We start from the raw sequence: 17,817 nt of genomic DNA, 5'->3' as shown, positions 1-17,817 counted from the left end.
AAGAGACTGCGCGCAATGACCGCACAGTAAGTCAACGAGCGAAGTACAAAAATATAGCTAGATCCTTAATATTTATTTATTTGTACTTTTTAAAATAGTAATTGAATAACAATAATATTTGTAATATTTAGTAGCCTATTATATTCTATATTAATAATAATAACATAACCTTAATTATAAACATTTTAGCCTACTGAGTGTAGGCTACTTATTTTCTCCTGTATTATAAATTCACATATAGATAACAGTATATTTATGTGAAATGTTTAATAATTTGATGTTTATTGCTAGTTAAGTATATTGGTTATTAATTAGAAAGAAAAAAAATGTGCTATGCTGCTGGGATATTATTAGCATAATTATCTGCTTTCTCACACTTTAATTTATTTTAATACAGATTTACAGTAAAGAATCATATTCATCCCTTATAATGTAGGCTAGGTTTGTGGTGCATGTATTGAGCTGTAACCACCAAGAGTTTCCTCATTAATTATGAATGAAACTGTACAGCTGTTCCTTAAGACTCAACATCGATTAGTCATAAAATGGCACTGCAGAATAAAATCATAACCAAACCAAATATTGTAAATAAACCTGTTTATTCTTATGTGGTCTCTTTTGATAAAGAATGTAGGCAAAAAATATTTCACAATACCATTAACCCATTATATGAACACAAGTAACATAAGATATTTCACAAGTCCATCAATGTAATGTTTAAGGTTTATATATGCATGTGTTATACACTCTTTAACAGTTTCAACCAAAAAAAAAAAATTATACTACTGTATGGTATGGCTGTAAAAATTATGTTAGCATTTTTATATTTAAAAGTGTTGCTGAGGTGTGAAGATTGAAACCCAAAAGTGCGTTTTAACTTGGTTACAATACAAGCGTCTGCTCCTCTTGTGTTTTGTAATGCACATTATTTGTAGTTAATTTTATATTCACATTATTTTTTAATAATTAAGGGTATAATAACTGTGGTTTGTTATATATTGCATTTTATTTATTGTATAACATTATTTAAAAATATAATTTTTGTTTTGTTTTATTGTGGCTGAAGCCTGTGCGTGATTGCGTGACCAGCCAAAGTGACGTCAGACGCACGCATAGCAACCATCATGGCGGCGGAGAAGCTTCATTGTAGCGAGGGCTGAAAGATGATACTATGAAATCAGTAAAATAACACTGAAATGTTTATTTAATTAGCATAATTGTTACGGTCACTGCAACACCTCAGGTCTTTATAAATGTTGAAAATGTTGATTTATTGTAAAACACGAGCGCTCTGAGAATGGGACTCTCTTATAAGTTTCTCACCATGGATACAAAACCAGGTAAACGATGTTAACTTACATTATTAAACTGTAATCATTTGTTTAAAACTAGTTTAGACTAGTTTGAATTTAAGAGCTAAATACGTCAAGTCATGTTCCTTTACAACACTAACAAATAACGTGGTATTTAGACGCATACTATGGTATTACCATGATTTATTTACACAGAGTATATATCATGCTAATACAGTGATATTCTTTAGGTTTCTTTTAAATTTTCTTTAGGTGTATTTTAAGTGGCTGTGGACATAGTAATCATTCAGTACCATTGCAAATTACATATATTACTATAGTAATGCCATCATATACTGTACAATACTGTACCGTATAATGGTTTTATAATAATTATTTGTCGTTATTTATAACTGATTGAGATATATGTAGATTATGTGAGTTTTTTATTGATATTATTTGTTATTGTATGTCTGATGATCATTGATTGTTTAATTCAAATTTATTTGTATAGCACATTTAAAAATTTTGCCCCGTAATAAAGCAGCTTTAGTGAATACTTATTCGTACAAACAGTATAGATATGTATAAATAATATGTGGTACTTTTGCATTATTAATTTATCACTAAAGTTATTATTATGGGTGTAATATTTTTCTTTCAGGCTTTTGTTATGGCTCATCTGGTAAACTGATGACTCAATACATGATTAAAGATCATATGCTGTCGCATTATAAAAAGTTGTATTCAGCGAAAGGTAAATCTTTTTTTAAAAATAGGCACTCATTATTAGAAAGTATTACCTGATCATGTTTTTTATGTCTATATGCTTTGTTTTCTTCTAGCTGCGGTTGACTGCTCTGTGCCTAAAAGCATGCAGTGTAATGTCAAATGTAAGTTTTGCTTTTCAAGAGGTTCCTGGATGTATTGCAGATAGGGTTGCAAAATTCTAGGAATTTTCAAAGCTGGAAATGTTTCATGGGAATTAACGGGAATATATGGGAATGAATATATAACAGGGAACTTAAATGTAATTTAAAAACTTTCTTGCAGCATAATTTCAGTTAAATTTCTACCTTGCACATTCTTCAGTCACCTGCACACTCGTTCCTGAAGGGTCATTTAGGCCACACCCCCTGCATGTACTTGCATTCTTCCAAATCATGCACAAAAAAAATATGTCAAAATGTCCATCTTTCATGTATTTAGGTAAATTACATAAATTTGTTTAAAACATCATTGTGCTGTGTGCAACAACATTATCGCATTGTGAACATTATATCAAAAATACACTGACTTAGAAAATATTTGGGTGAGATTTTGTGTTACTCAGTCAATTAAAGTTCTACTTACAATTAAATTAGTCAAGACGTCATTTTTTTAAAATTTGTATTATCTTGCATGCATGTCTGCGTATGACCAAACAAAATGTTTATTTAGGTTTGTATATGATATAGTTAGTTTATATAGATATTCCTACATTTCCATATAATTCCCATAAATTCCCGTTATTTGGAATATTTCCAAGATTCCCCAAATTAAGTTCCTATAGAAAGTTTTGGGGGTATTTTTACCAGAAATTTACTGGAAACTTTCCTCCTCTTTGCAACCCTAACTGCAGAATCAGAATCACGGTGCATGTGCTCAGATTTCCATTTGACTTTGGGATTATATTTATGACCGTAGATGTTGATCAAAAACGGCGTGAGAAGTTGAAAAAAGGCACACTGAGTCAATCTGGAAGATCGGATTCACAGAGGAGCACCAGGATAAACTCAAGAGCCTCCTGTTCTTCTAAGAATGTAAGAAGTGTAAAGATCTTTATATCACATGACAGTGCTAAAATGTTTGATATCCAGACACAAAATCTCTTTGTAATTGATCTGTTTTTTAGAGTCAACCGTCCGTTCAAGATGATACCTATCATTACCTGAACCAATCAGTGATGTCATCACCTGGAATCAGCACCTCATTTCATTCCAAGCAAATTGTGCATCCGTCTCAAACCGCTTATACATCTGGCAGCGCTGCTAATCATTTCCGATCTTCCTCGGACTTACAGGGATACAGAAGTCCAAACCTCTCATGGGAACATACGGGACATTTATCATCAGGTAGTCAGAGAGGATACAAAAGCTTTCAGGATCCAACACAGAAGACTTACAGCGGTGATGTGCTGTTGAAACACGCTCATCGCTTCACGCAGGAGAAACCCTTCACACCAAGAACCCTGAAGTCAGATCACAAGTCCACACTTTTACAATATCGCTATTACACACCACCACGGAGAAAAGATAAAGATGAGAGATCTTCCTCGTTACAGATGACTCGACAAGAGATGTACCAGAGGAGGTATAGACACATAACTACTGATACTGGAATTAGTTACAATAAATTCAGTTTGTTAATGTTTTGTTTATTCTGTTGCATGCAGCACACAGTCCAAGCGAGGATTTTCTCCACAGTTACAATCGCCACAGGCAAGTCATCATCATTTCTTTTTCTCAATGATAATATCATCTACACAGTATCAGTCAAAAGTCAGAAAGCCTTCAATCATGCATAATGTAAAACAATCTTTGATTGGTCGCTTTACATGTCATTCAAAATGGCTCAGTGGGCAGTTACATGCCTGACTGCATTTATGAAGACTTAAATGTTTACATGAATAAATGTTACTAAGATAAAAATCCATAAAATCTTAAGGAAATTATAACACATTTTTTAATGTAAGTAAATGTTTTTGTGTAAAATATTTGGTCACTACATGATACTACTATTTAATAGTCAAGTATATATAGGATGTGTAAGTCTAAACTTTTGACTGGTGGTGTATAATGTAAACTAAAAGTACATATCTTAAGTGCGTCTTTATTTTTTGACAGACATTTAGTGTTGATCACGAGTGGTCAGATGAAGAATCAGGTTCAATTAGACGTCACCGGACAGCAGATTTTCCTCTGTCGTCCTCCAGGTAAAGACTCCAGCAGTTTACTGTGTATGTCAGAAGAATGTCACATGTTCCTATATTGGCATTACAAATATTACACTATGATGTCTGTTGCAGGGTTTCACCAGAAGGCATGAGGTCTCCCATAATGAAAAAAGTTACAGCAGAGTGAGTTTTATTTTATTTGTTTTACATCTCTGATATGTAATCATGAGAAATTACAGTGGCATTAAGGTCATTCATGTTACCATTACATGTTTTGTTTTGTTTTGTTTTTACCAGGGAAGAAGAATTAATGTACTTGGAGTTCATTACAGACGTCACCAATGAGATCTTAGCACAGGGTCTTTACTCTGACAGGTGAGTGAGTTTACTTCATTTTGAAGTGGTCATAAATTAGATTTTTTAATGGGAACTTGTGAAATAACCTGCAAAACTGTTAGCTTAACATAGAAGTTAAAGTGTCCCTTGAATTTCAAGTCTTGAATGTGATATCACAATGGTGTATTTCAAAGAGAGGGTCAGAAACAGGATTGGAAATTGCCTATTCTAAGTAATGATGTCATTCTTTTGATGTAAACATTTTGCTTAAATTGGATCTAAGTAAACTTTAGAGAACTTTTTAAAAATGCAGTTCATGAAACCTTTCAAAGTTTTTTATTTTGTGCAGTTTGTCTATATGTTTTTCTTGTGAATCTAAATGAAGGGTCTTGTGTAACAGGGTCCTGAAGAGACTATTTGAACGTCACATTGATATGAACAAACATCGACTAGATGAGGTGAAAATTATCTGTTTTATCTATTTTTATTGATTCAGCTTTAATGCAAATAATATAATATTAAGTCAAACAGGTAAATTACGTTGTATTGAATTTACACTGTTAATGCTCTGACAATATTTTTTAGATCACCAGGTATTAACTCCAAGACGTCTTTTTAATATTTCCAACAGAATAAAATGCGCCACCTTCTGGACAACCTACATAATGATCTGCAAAACCCCCCTGATGCCTCAATCTCATTCCTGAGTGTTAATGAATCTGATGATCCCTTAAAACTGAAGGATAATTCTTCAAACTTTAGACAAGATCTGTCGTCATTGACCGATGTTGATATTAATGCTCATACAGTTTTTGATAAGACCAGACGTCAGAGAGAGAACATCACACCTTCCCTAACGTCCACACCAGTAAACACCAGCCTGCTGAGAAGCTCCAGTCGACTTCTTTTGGAAGAAGTTGAAAACGAGACGCTTAACCATAACACAGGCTGTGAAATCTCTCTGAATGATAATGAACATCTCACATGTGCTGAAGAACATCTCAGCAACGCTGCAGATGATAATGATCTGTTGGAACAGGTAGATAAACTTGGAAAAAACATGACAGAGTTGTTAAATGTGTCAGAGACTCAGAGGAATCAGTCGGAGGAGGAGCAGATAACGGAGATACACAGTGATGATGAGTTTTAAACTGTTCAGTGATCTTTTTTTTTGTGCAAATTTAGTTTTTTTGTACTGTTAACAAAATATTTAACTTTCTAGAATTTTATTTTCATAAAGATTTTTTCTAGTATTTTTCAACACTGTTATCTGCTGTATCGTGGTTAAGTTATTATACGAGGCATTATTACATTTCGGAAGTTTGCTGCTCTTAATTTGGGCATTTTTTTGGGGGGGGTTATGTAGTCAGAATATATGAATCAAATGCCATGCATATATTATTTTAAAGGTGTTATGTTTATAATGTGAATTTTCTTTTTATGTTTTAGTTAGTAAAGCACATGACAAAGACAGTTGCAGTATTAATATGGTCATATCGCAGAGGATTAACGATGAAAATTTTAACATTAATATTTACTTTTGCACCTTCTGCTTTATTGCCCACTAAGTATTGTAAAAGAAGAGTTTACCTTTCTGATATGTGTATTTACTTTATTATTTTATTAAACTATTAGGATCTCTTTCAAAACCATTCAACTGATGAGAGGTGAATCAAATGCTGATTTAACACTAACTACTAAGAGCTAAAGGGAACTTTTTTGTGTGTGTTTTAAATTACTTGGAAAAAATGCATCTTTGTTTCATGATACGGAATAGAAATAAAAAAACAATATGAAACATTTGTTGATATTTTGAATTATTTTTGTGCATTATTAAGTCTTTGGGATTTAAAACACCAGATTGACTGTAGCAATAATGTACAGAACAGATCTAATGAATAAATGAAGGGTTTCGTTGCAAAACTCCGTTTTTAACATTTTTGTCAAATGCATGTTTATTATTATGTTATTATTTTTTATGGTGTTACTTAGCTGTATTTTTTAAGTTATGAAGGTTTAATCAAAACAAACCAATTGCAGTTGATATATAAATTGAAATGCACAACCAAAAAACAAGATTTCTGACTAATAAAAAAACGGAGTTATCTTGTTTTGCAACGAAACTCTTCAAATGTAAACTATATTCACGAGGCTTTACTGTAGTAATAATGTACAGATCTAATGAATAAATGTAAAACTATATTGACGTGGCTTTACTGTAGTAATTACGTACTAATCTAATAAATAAATGTAAATCTATATTCACGTGGCTTTAGAGCAGCTGCGCTCATTCCACGCATTCCAAAACTCTGACGTAATGTGCTCACGAGCGCGGTCGACATCAACTCAGTTGTTCAGTTTATTATTTTCATTACAATCTGCTATCATATTTACTCATGATTTGCTTCTCCGAACATCGCTACTGTCGTCCCTACTTTAGGACTCTGGTAAAAGAGAAAACAGCGTGTAGTGAGAAAATAGATCCGCGGATGGTTACCGTCCCGATCGTCCGGTTCCCCTTTCCTTTGGTATTCCAAACGGAAGTGACGCAGCAGCAGGAGTGTGACCTAAAGAACCTCAAACATGCGTCAATCCCGAGAAAAACAAACTTCAACAAATGTCGGATTATTATTGTGGTAAACTTTCGTCTCTGCATCAAAAACCTTCATGTTTTAGATCAAGGATACGGCGAACAGTGTAGTTTATCAGGTAAGCGCGTGCGAGCTGTTTAAATGACACTTTTCCAGATTTTTTCTCAAAAGTGTTAGCAGAGTTAGCGGTCGCGCGCTCTTAAAACTTAGTGTAATAAAACACAACGATCTGTTTAAACTACTCATTTATTTTTTACGTTTAACCCTATGTTTAAAGAGACTTGAGTTTAAATGAATTCAGTGTTTATATGTGCTAGTTTTATGGGCGTTTGTGATCACTTGTTGCTTCAGAAGTCAGTCAGACACTTTCTGTTTTTGTTTATGTCTAGTAAGTAACAGAAATCTGTTTGTTCTGATAGTTAAAGCATATTAAGAGTTTATCTGGCTTTTAAATGCTCATTAGTACGCTTTAGGTGACTTTAAATTGTCTGTCTTTGTCTAAATGTGTCATTGTTTTCATCTCGCATCATTATAATCAGAGCTCTAAATGTGCGTTGATGTGTGCGAAATAATTTGTATAAAATGTGTTATATTCAATTATAAATACACAGTATACAATGATGCATTAATCCAGCGATTTTACTTTGACATCATGTGGAGATTTAACACAGTACCACAATTATTATTTTTTGTACCAAAATTACCTTAACATTCTTAAAACATCCAATGAAATCAGGGCTCCAGACTAACTTTTTTCACTAGGAGCATAGTGGCCCCCAACTGAAAATTTTAGGGGTGCAACCAGAAAATTTAGGGGCACACATGATCGTAAGTCAACATACTAACCAAATATTCACATTTCTACAAATTTTCACTCTATTACTAATAAATACTTTAATGATAGATGCAGAAAGTACAATGTGTTGTTTGAAATTCATTGTCACATCACAAAAAATGATCAAATTTACTGGTCGCACATGTGCGACTGGATGTAAAATTCAGTGGCACACTCTGAAATTTTGGTGGCAATCTGGAGCCCTGGAAATGTATCAATATTAACATAATATAGTCCGGTCAAGCAATTTCTGACAGTGTTGTGAATTTATAAGTAACAGAAAGTCTGATTTATTATATAATTGAACATGCAATAGTTATAACAATAGTGGGTATAAAAGTTATAGTATTAACCTGTATGCCAAATGAATTTACACTAAACATTGCACTGGTATTCAATTAGATGTGTAGATATCAACAACCAAATATATTAGTTACATGCATGCACCGATATATTGGCCCATAATCTGTATCAGCAGATAAAAGACATTTTCTGATTGTTTAAAACAGATTATGTTTAGGTCAGATTATGTCCTAGCAATCAAAAGGGGGGGACACATCAGAACTGAAACTGTGTGATTATTTTACGACATAATATTTTGAAGCAAGGAGTAAAAATTAAAACTATGGGTATTTATCGGTAGATAACAGTCCAAGTAATTGAATATCGGTGCATCCTTACTGTGCGTTCACAGAAACAGAAACGAATGAAGTGAATAAATCACCTTTTTTTTTGAACATTTGAATTAACTCGCTTCATTCACGCATGAAATGTGCGCCATTTGCGCTTGAAAATAATTGAAAGCGATTGCACTCAATTTGCCGGCTTTAGCTAACTACTTGTAGTCTCATTATGTATAAATGTAGCTCAAAATGAATAAAGAGCATTTTTTATAACTTACAGGTTTATCTGACCTCATTCACTTTCTACAAAGCAAGATCCTTTTTATTCTTTTTTTCCCTTTATTTATTTCAAAGGGACAATGCACATCAATTAACATTTTTTGTTTGCACTCAAAATGTAAATGCGCCAGAGTTAGCTAAAGAGCTATTTTCATCTGCAGTCCCATTCTCCCTTTCTCTATAAAAGTATGAAAATCTGTCGTACAGCTCCGGGTGACGAATACGGTCGGTGACGACGGTAAAGCTTTTGATTGGTTAATGCAGCACGAATATTCACCAAAGTTCAGATTTTTAAACTCGCCTGAATCACGTGCAACAGGCGTCATACACCCGAAACACTCAGTTCGTGCCGCCGGATGTCTATTATGTTTTTGCATTGACTTTAATCACTCACACTTAATGGTTCATTCGCGTCTGGTGTGAACGCACGGTTACAAGTGATTTGTCATCTCTTTTATAAGGCTATATTTTTCTATTCAGGAGCATGTGATTGTTATATTAATATTTGTATTCAGCATGTTTTGTGTTTGAAATGAGGATAATAATATCATGACATGTGAATGTTATGCTGTTTGTGTGTGTAAACCTCATATGTAATCTGGTTTGTCTTTATCAGGGACTCATGTGTGTGTGTTGTGGGGCTCTGTATAATCCAGCTTCTCTCCATGGATTACCAGTAGAGAAAAGCTGAATCAAGTCATTCTGCTGAAGGAAGGTCACGGCACGATCGAAACATGCCCCTTCCGTTCGGATTAAAACTCAAGCGAACCAGGAGATACACCGTATCCAGCAAGAGCTGCCTGGTGACCCGTATACAGCTGCTGAACGGTGAATATGTTGAGTTTACGCTGTCGGTGGAGAGCACAGGACAGGAATGTCTGGAGGCGGTCGCTCAGAGACTGGAGTTACGAGAGGTGGGCTGCCTGTTGTTGTTGTTTTCTTGTTGCTGAGACATAAACTTGGTTTAATCGGGTCGGAATCACTGCAGAAAGCACCATGGGCGTGTGTTTGTTTTAGCCTGGTGGCACCGTCCGGAGTCTCGGCTATTCTAGGACTGCAACCAAACTGCTGTCAAATGCATTGTGTGCCAAGAATTAAGCCTGAAATATGCGCTGTTCATTTTATTGCAGTCAGCTCAGTTGAGTATTTTACCTTAAAATCAGATTTTCTCACCATCAGTTTCTAATTATCATTCCCAGGATCAAACCAAAGAGGTTCATGGAGTTTAGACATCTCATCCTTAACCATCTAATTTCTCTAAACCCATCATATGAGTCTCACTGATTCATTTTATTTCAATCAGCACTCACATGCGGCTTATGTGGCTTTCGTAAAGTTTTTATGATTTATTCAGCAGTAGTAGAAGTGTGCTTATAGTCGCAAAACCAATACAAATGTTGTTGACAGATGTTATGCCCGTAAAATTTCTGTTGACCATCAAGATTTCCTGAAATGATATATGCTGTATCGTACATTTTAAAGAGCCCTGTTCTGTCTCATGAGTAAAATTCTGTTCATTCTTCAGATAACATATTTCAGTCTCTGGTACTGCAACAAACAAAACCAGCAGAGATGGATTGATTTAGAGAAGCCACTGAAGAAACAGCTTGACAAGTATGCACTGGAGTCCACTGTTTACTTTGGAGTGGTTTTCTACGTGTCATCTGTTACCCAGTTACAACAAGAGATCACCAGGTTAATGACAGATACTCTTCACATTGATTCCCTCCAGTGGTTGTTGAAGGCCATTAATTCACTTGTTTTTCTTCTATACAGATATCAGTATTATCTTCAACTGAAGAAAGATGTTTTGGAGGGAAAGATTCCTTGCTCAATCGAACAAGCCATTCATCTGGCCAGCTTGGCGGTGCAAGGTATTTTCAATGTTTCTTCATAGATTCTGAATAGAGCTTATCAAATAGTTGCTACTAAGTAAGGAATAATTGACAATGGGGTATTAAATTATTAAAAAATAATGCAAACTCAAGTAGGGATCGACCGACATGCATTTTTTTTTTGTGCCGATACCAATTTTTGTTTTATCAGCCTTAGCCGATTACCGATACAGGCTGCCGATTTTCTTGAGCCAGTATTTGTAGCCGATACTGCTTTTGCTCACTCAATTTACATCATAAAAATGACACAATGATAATGCCAAATGTTACAAATCTCCATTTAAAAAAGTAACATTTATTGAACAAAACAAAAACTATATTTAAAGGTGCAGTGTGTAAGTTTTAGAAGGATCTCTTGACAGAAATTCAAAATATTAAAACTATATTATCAGGGATGTATAAAGACCTTTCATAATGAATGGTTATGTGTTTATTACCCTAGAATGAGACGTTTTTATCTACATACACTGAGGCCGTTTCTCAATATGCGTTCTTGTCTATACTTGCGTTCTTGTGGACTTGTGAAACGTCATCAGTCGCGGACCAAGTACTGTTCCAAATCAAAGTTCGCATCAAGCCCAAGTTCACATAAAATCCCCGGATGTGTTCTTGATCCGCCCATTTTATCGAGGATGCATCAGAGGAGACTTGTGTGGACTTATGACAGCGAAGTTTCCCAGAATGCATTTCGCGTCAGGAGTTCGTTCTTCCGAGTCTGAACTTGCAAGTTCGAACTACGAAGGACACAAGTCCGAGTTTGGCGTACTTGGTATTGAGAAACGTCTAGAGAGTCCCCTTACATGGAAGACGCCATTTTGTGCCGCCATGTTTCTACAGAAGCTCTTAACGGACTCTTAACTTTTTTTACTTAGTTGTCTCCAACAATGACATATTTGTCCTGTGTCGGCTACCGTAGCTTCTCTTTGCATTTCAAAAGCAAGGGGTAAGCTGTGAACTGAGCTGTTGGTTGCAGTTTGCAACCTCACCACTAGATGCCTAAAATTTACACACTGCACCTTTAACAAATAGTAAAAACAGGTGAGGGTGATATGGAACCATGAACTATCAGCAAAGGATTTTGATTTCTAGCACTTTACTACTACAAATATATATAGAGATGAGAAATAAAACTCCGCTTTGTCCAGCTATGATCAGCTGTTAGGCTGAGCTTTCAATGTTGTCATGGAAAGGTTGGTTGTCTTAGTCACATGACCTGCAATCGCTTGCGGCTTCCAGCACTCTGTCTGTAAATAATACCGGAAAAAACTATCGGCAAACACAGCAGCCACATATCGTCCGACACATAAAACTCGCAAAAATCGGTCCGATATCTGCGCCGCAGGGAGCGTGCTACGGTAACCCTGTAGGAAGATTTGGCGAATGCAAAATGTATGTACTGCGCTATACTGCAGAGGGGGGGGGGATCTAACAAAAATCTTTTTTTTTTTTTAAATATGAATCGATGTGACCTACCAACTCGATTTTGAAATCAAATCAATTTTTTTCCCAGCCCTTATCACTACACCCAAGGTAATGCATTATTTTCAAATAATAATTTAAATTAAGTCAATTATTCCGCTTATACCACAGACATTGCTCTGGTAGTTATCTGGTAGTTAAAATAATGCATACCTGTGGAACATTTCTTAATCAATCAGAATAATGCATTCATGAGGGCCGTGGTATAATCAATAATAATTGATCATGAAAATAGTGTTCAACATATGTCATTATTGTTTAGTTTGCTCTGTGATGTCACTTGCTGACCTGAATAAAGTCAGGTGCATCTAGAGCTATCACGATTATGAAATTTGGCTGACGTTTAATTGTCTAAGAAATTGTGATGATTATTACGATTAATTGCCTGTTTTAGGGCTTTGACGGTTATGATGATTAATTGACTTTTTTTTTTTGCTTTGACATTTAATTCTTATAATTTTTTTGTTTGTTCATGAAATAATTTTTACACATTGTTTTGATTATTTAAATTAAATCATTTGCGAGGTTTATCTGGCAGTAAATATTATAACACATATTTAAAAGTAATCTGATACTGTATCGTTTATACAGTCGCTGGAGCTCCCCCTTGTGTTTTTTAGAGAGATGTGCAATCATTGCGGTCATTGGAAATCATCGCGATGAGGTCAAACAATTGCGATGAGATGATTATTTAATCATTGTGACAGCCCTAGGTGCATCTGCTCCAAACAAAGACAAAGTTACAAATATTAAGCAGTAAAATAAACTTTTTTTTTTTAACACAGTTGCCCTTTTGCCTCCACCATGGTCCTGTCAATCATCATCACGCAGTCTCATGTCGGCATGCTCTGTACAGCATGCTGTATAAACAAGGAGCCCTCGCTGTTGTGATGTAGAGGTGGGCAAGTGATGTCACAGATCGATAACTGATCGGTGGTGACATTCGTTGAACACGGTTTTCATGTTTGATTATTAACAAATATTTGAAATAATAACAAATATGTTGTACCGCCCATAAAAGGAAGAGTTGCCGTTTACGTTGCTCTAAAACCTGTGTGATTTTTCTTTAGTGAAACATAGGGCAGGACAATATTGACCAAACTTCATATCTCGGAAGTTTGTGGATGGATTGCAATGCGCGATAAATATTTGGGTATTTTCTACAAAAGTAGAGTATAAATGCAAGGCAAAGCCTCATGTGAGATGTCACACAAATGTCACTTTTATATAAAAATAAATAAATTAAAAGACTCCTTTTTTTAAAATATACAGCTGCACAACATGTGAGCTGGTTGGAAAGCTGACGTCTGACCTCCGTGTACATTTCTGGCAGAGCTTCTGTTGCAAAGAAGAAGGGTCAGATGAGATCATACTGATACAGACGCAGTGTCTCATCCTGTAACTCGCTGGAAAAATACCTGAATTAGATTTTTTAAATTCCACTTGTATGGTGTTATTTGTTGTTGTTATTTTAGTGCTGGTCATATTTAGTTGAACCCTATGTTTTAAGATAAAGATCATATGTGTTTGGAGTGACACATGCAAGTAAAGAGAAATTTAATTTTCATATTCATCAACTAACTCGTATAGGATATTTTAACCTGAACATTTGTTTTGAACATTCCTGAGATGACACTTAGACAGCTGCTGGGTTATTGGTGCAAGGGTTATGAAATTTCATCATGCAGTGGAATGATTTGACTATAGGTCATAAGTCCAGAAAATGAGAGCAACATTAATCAGACTCGACTCATCCGGCTTTAGAAGAATCTCATACGCTGCTGGGAAAGATAAATCTAGCTGTACTAGTTACAGGACCGTTGTTAACATACAGTATCAGATCTGACATCACTCACTTGAAACTGTGTCACGCACAAGGAAATCACGTATGCTCATGTTTTCACCATGAAAGATCTCTTTTTCATCTCGGCTAAAGTTATTTCTGTGTACCAGCATTGCTGCGTATGTAAGTTTCACGCGATGCTAATGCTTGAGATTGTCGGCATAGCTCCAAACATTTCTAACGGCCCGGATAGGAATGCTGTTAATGTTGAACTACTACGGTTACAAAGGCTAAATCGATTCCTTTCATAAGAGAAGTGTTTTCTAAATTTAGATGTGCAATTGCTCTAAATGACCAGAATATCACAGAGACTTTGATGAGCATGTTTGACCTGGGCCAGTAAGGGACCACCTGCCAACTACCTAGAAAACGCTAGCAAGACATAGCAGGCTGCAAATCACCAAGAGTACCCCAGCACAGGGGTGCCCAAGCTCGCTTCTTGAGGATTGGTGTCCTGCGTAGGCTGCGTCCAAATACTCGCACTTGAGGTCTTGGCCACGGGAGAGTGCGTGCACACGACAGGAATTACACGCACAAGACTATCTTAAACCCGGCAAAGTGCAGTGCCCTTAACCAACACTAAACCCACACTATCTGGAATACCGATTCGGAGCTGTATTCAAAGCTAAGCGTATCCCATCATGCATTATGTTCTGGATGTAAATCGTGAGATTTTTGCCCAGACCTTGCGAGATGTCGCAGAAACTTTTAATTGTAAGTTTATGAATGGATATTGCATATTTTGGTAGTAAAACAGAAAGTGTTCCACATTTTATTGGTGCAAACATTATGTATTTTGTAAAACATCTGTAACTGCTTTTATAGCATTAAAACAACATTATGGGTGCCGTTTATTTAGGGACTACTACATAAACAATTAACTTTCATAAAGCTGCATGTACAAAATTAAGAGTTTTTTACAGGTGCAAAGAGTTCTGCTTCTGAAAGATTCAGATAAGTGTAGAAAATCTTTTAAATTTAGCAAATGTTCATTTCAGACAGAGTGATTGCGCGTTCATATTATTTAAAGAAAACCTTATAAATATATATTTTAAGTAGCCTAAATAAAAACCGAATACGTTTTGGTGCAAATTGCTGCTATTACCCGGATTGACATTTTTACACTTGCTAAGTGTGTCCCATCGTGTAAATAATTTTTGGCTACTTGGGCAAAATACAGTAAATACGTCATGTAAGTAGTCAAGTGGTCAAGTGCAAAGACACAGACGTGGGTATTTGGATGCAGCCATTACTGGCAAAGTCCAGTGCCCTTAATGCACATTACACCCACACCATCTTGAATATCACTTAGAAGCAGTATTCAAAGCTAAGCGTATCCCATCAAGCATCATTTTCTGAATGTAAATCATGAGATTTTTGCCCAGACCTCGCGAGATGTTGCAGAAACCTTTAATTGTAAGTTACATACTTTGGTCGTAAAACGGAAAGTGTTGCACATTTCATTGGTGCCATGTATTTTGTGAAGCATCTGCAACTACTTTTATCACATAATTAGAAACAATGTTATTTTTGTTGTGTTTCTTCAGGGAGTAAACAATAAACTTTAATAATGCTGCATGCACAACATGAAGAGGTTTTTTGTGCAAAGAATTAAGCTTCTGAAGTGAAGATAATAAACCTTTATGTTTATGAGTGTTTATATGTTCGTTTTATTGAAACTTAAAAATATATATTCTAAGTAGAGCTGGGTATAGAGTAATCTAGATTAATCTCATACCAAAGTCATTTTTTGCATAATATATGAGTTTGTGCTGTGTGCAAATATTATGTATATGTATATGTAAACACACACACACACACACACACACACACACACACACACACACACATATATATACATTTAAGAAATGTTTTATTTATATATAATATAGAATATATAAAAATATGAATAAATCTATATTCACCTGTAAATGTTTCTTAAATACATACATGAATGTGTGTGTATTTATATATACATAATAATTACACACAGCACAAACTCATATATTATGCAAAAAAAGTACTTTTATTTTGTATGAGATTAATCTAGATTCATCTATGCCCAGCTCTAATTCTAAGTTGCCTAAATAAATAACAAATACATTTTGCTGCCACTACCTGGATTGATATTTTTGTCCCATCGGGTGAATAAATTTACATGCACAATTGGGATCTTCATGCTCAATAAAACACTTGGGCAAATACAGGAAATATGTCAGGTAAGTAGTCAGTGGTCAAGTAAGTGCAAATGTGGGTATTTGGACGCAGCCAAAGTTTAGCTCCAACCCTCATTATAAACACACCTGAAGTAGCTAAAAAAGGTCTTGCTAAGCATACTTGAAACTTCCAGGCAGGTGTGCTGAGGCAAGTTAAAGGTTAACTCTGCAGGACACCAGCACTCCAGGACCGAGTTTGGGTACCCCTGCCTTAGCAACTGCATAGCAACTGGCTAAAAGATGCTCAGAACATTATAGCAACCAGTGCAATGCCCTTCCAAAGATTTACAGCATCCCAGAATTGTGACAGCAAGAATCGCACCATTCTTTACATAATGAATTAAATGTTGAAGTAATATAAAAAAAATGATAAACTCAATATCACTGCTGATTTAGCATTTTATGTCTCTTTAATCTAAATCTGACCTTGCTTTTTGTGGTTGGTTGCAGCTGATCTCGGAGACTTCAGAGGAATTGACTCTCAGGAATTCCTTCAAAAAATCGTGCTTTTTCCAATGGTGAGTAAACCTTGAACCTGTTCATCTAGCGTTCACTGTCATAGACTGCAAGATATCGATACGCCTGTTATTTCTGTGCTTTTCTTAGCCATGGATCCAGGATGAGAGGGTTGTGGAGGAAGCCACTCAGAAAGTCACCATGCTTTATCAAAACTACAGGTGAGAGAGCCTGAACGTCAGCTTATTTTTCCATTAAGGTTTACAGACGATTCTTCATAGTTATCAGACGTTCAGATGGTTTCTATTAGATGGCCACATTTCAAGAGCTGCTGTCACACATAATTTACTACCTAAGACTGAAAGTATATCCACTGGTTTTGGCTCTTAGAATGTTTTCCGTTCATGTGGAAGGTTCACATGGGCCTTTCGATAAGGTATGCGTGAGCTTGGCTACTTTATTTTGAGTATATTGATGTTTCGAATTTACTCTATTAGGTCAATCATTTTTTTAAAGACAGGTCCATAGCTTAGTTTCGTGTTTCTTGTCAAACGTTGTTAGTACGTTTGTGGATAAATTTGGTTCATATCCATTAGTGATTATGTGGCATTCTTAATTAAACTAAATGTTTTTGTTAAGGTATGTGCATAAGCACATATGCAGTAAATATTGTGGTTTCTATCTAATGGATTGTTATGTTGGTGCATATAAATGAAAGTATGCAGTCTCGTTCATTTCATGATAAGACTGATAGTTTAGATCAGATATCAAACACACTGTTAAATGTGTTGATTGTGACCTTTGTGCTCTAGTGGTTCAGATCAGTTCTGATGTATGTGTATGTTTATTACAGAGGTCTGTCTGCTCCGGAGGCCGAACTCCTTTATATGCAAGAGGTTGAAAAGATGGAGGGGTACGCAGAGGAAAGCATCCAAGCAAAGGTACGCCACTCAAATCCATCACCGGAAAACAAGCTTCATCTTGTTTTGTGTGAAACTCAAACATTGAGTTCATAGTGAAAGCTTGTGGCCATTGCC

General features: G+C 35.4%; 3 protein-coding genes across 5 annotated transcripts in view; 2 read left to right on the top strand and 1 right to left on the bottom strand.

Moving 5' to 3' along the window:
- The window catches only part of LOC129418154 (calpain-14), a 142,800-nt gene that overhangs the window by 119,277 nt on the left and 5,706 nt on the right, over positions 1–17,817 (bottom strand). The gene's annotated exons all lie outside the window — the stretch shown is intronic.
- spata7 (spermatogenesis associated 7) lies at positions 1,086–6,346 on the top strand. Of its 2 annotated transcripts, none has more exons than XM_055173211.2 (11): positions 1,086–1,340; positions 1,957–2,049; positions 2,138–2,185; positions 2,979–3,094; positions 3,187–3,632; positions 3,727–3,772; positions 4,178–4,266; positions 4,360–4,410; positions 4,525–4,602; positions 4,964–5,021; positions 5,195–6,346. In XM_055173211.2, exons 1-11 carry the CDS (start codon positions 1,298–1,300, stop codon positions 5,711–5,713), a joined length of 1,587 nt encoding a protein of 528 aa, XP_055029186.2. In that variant the 5' UTR covers positions 1,086–1,297; the 3' UTR covers positions 5,714–6,346. The 2 variants fall into 2 exon arrangements, with proteins under 2 accessions (XP_055029186.2, XP_055029185.2); XM_055173210.2 differs by having other exon boundaries at positions 3,187–3,644.
- ptpn21 (protein tyrosine phosphatase non-receptor type 21) overlaps positions 7,098–17,817 on the top strand; it is a 36,614-nt gene continuing 25,894 nt past the window's right edge. Inside the window, exons 1-7 of one of the 2 annotated variants that reach the window (XM_073869866.1) lie at positions 7,098–7,272; positions 9,508–9,805; positions 10,417–10,586; positions 10,668–10,765; positions 16,775–16,842; positions 16,931–17,001; positions 17,634–17,721. In XM_073869866.1, coding sequence (XP_073725967.1) covers positions 9,626–9,805; positions 10,417–10,586; positions 10,668–10,765; positions 16,775–16,842; positions 16,931–17,001; positions 17,634–17,721 — 675 coding nt within the window. In that variant the 5' untranslated portion in view covers positions 7,098–7,272; positions 9,508–9,625. The remainder of the gene's footprint in view (positions 7,273–9,507; positions 9,806–10,416; positions 10,587–10,667; positions 10,766–16,774; positions 16,843–16,930; positions 17,002–17,633; positions 17,722–17,817) is intronic. The other variant, XM_073869867.1, reaches the window with a different exon arrangement.

The sequence above is a fragment of the Misgurnus anguillicaudatus genome, chromosome 7, assembly GCF_027580225.2.
Source record: "Misgurnus anguillicaudatus chromosome 7, ASM2758022v2, whole genome shotgun sequence".
NCBI lineage: Eukaryota > Metazoa > Chordata > Actinopteri > Cypriniformes > Cobitidae > Misgurnus > Misgurnus anguillicaudatus.
The sequence above is the reverse complement of the archived record's forward strand: the minus strand, read 5'-3'. Positions and strand labels throughout refer to the sequence as shown.

Excerpts from the sequence above, each read along its gene's own strand:
- spata7 (XM_055173210.2), top strand. The coding sequence starts at position 1,298 with ATGGGACTCTCTTATAAGTTTCTCACCATGGATACAAAACCAG. Across the intron at positions 1,341-1,956 it reads CACCATGGATACAAAACCAG|GCTTTTGTTATGGCTCATCT; the intron begins GTAAACGATGTT and ends TTTTTCTTTCAG. Across the intron at positions 3,095-3,186 it reads CCTCCTGTTCTTCTAAGAAT|AGTCAACCGTCCGTTCAAGA; the intron begins GTAAGAAGTGTA and ends TCTGTTTTTTAG.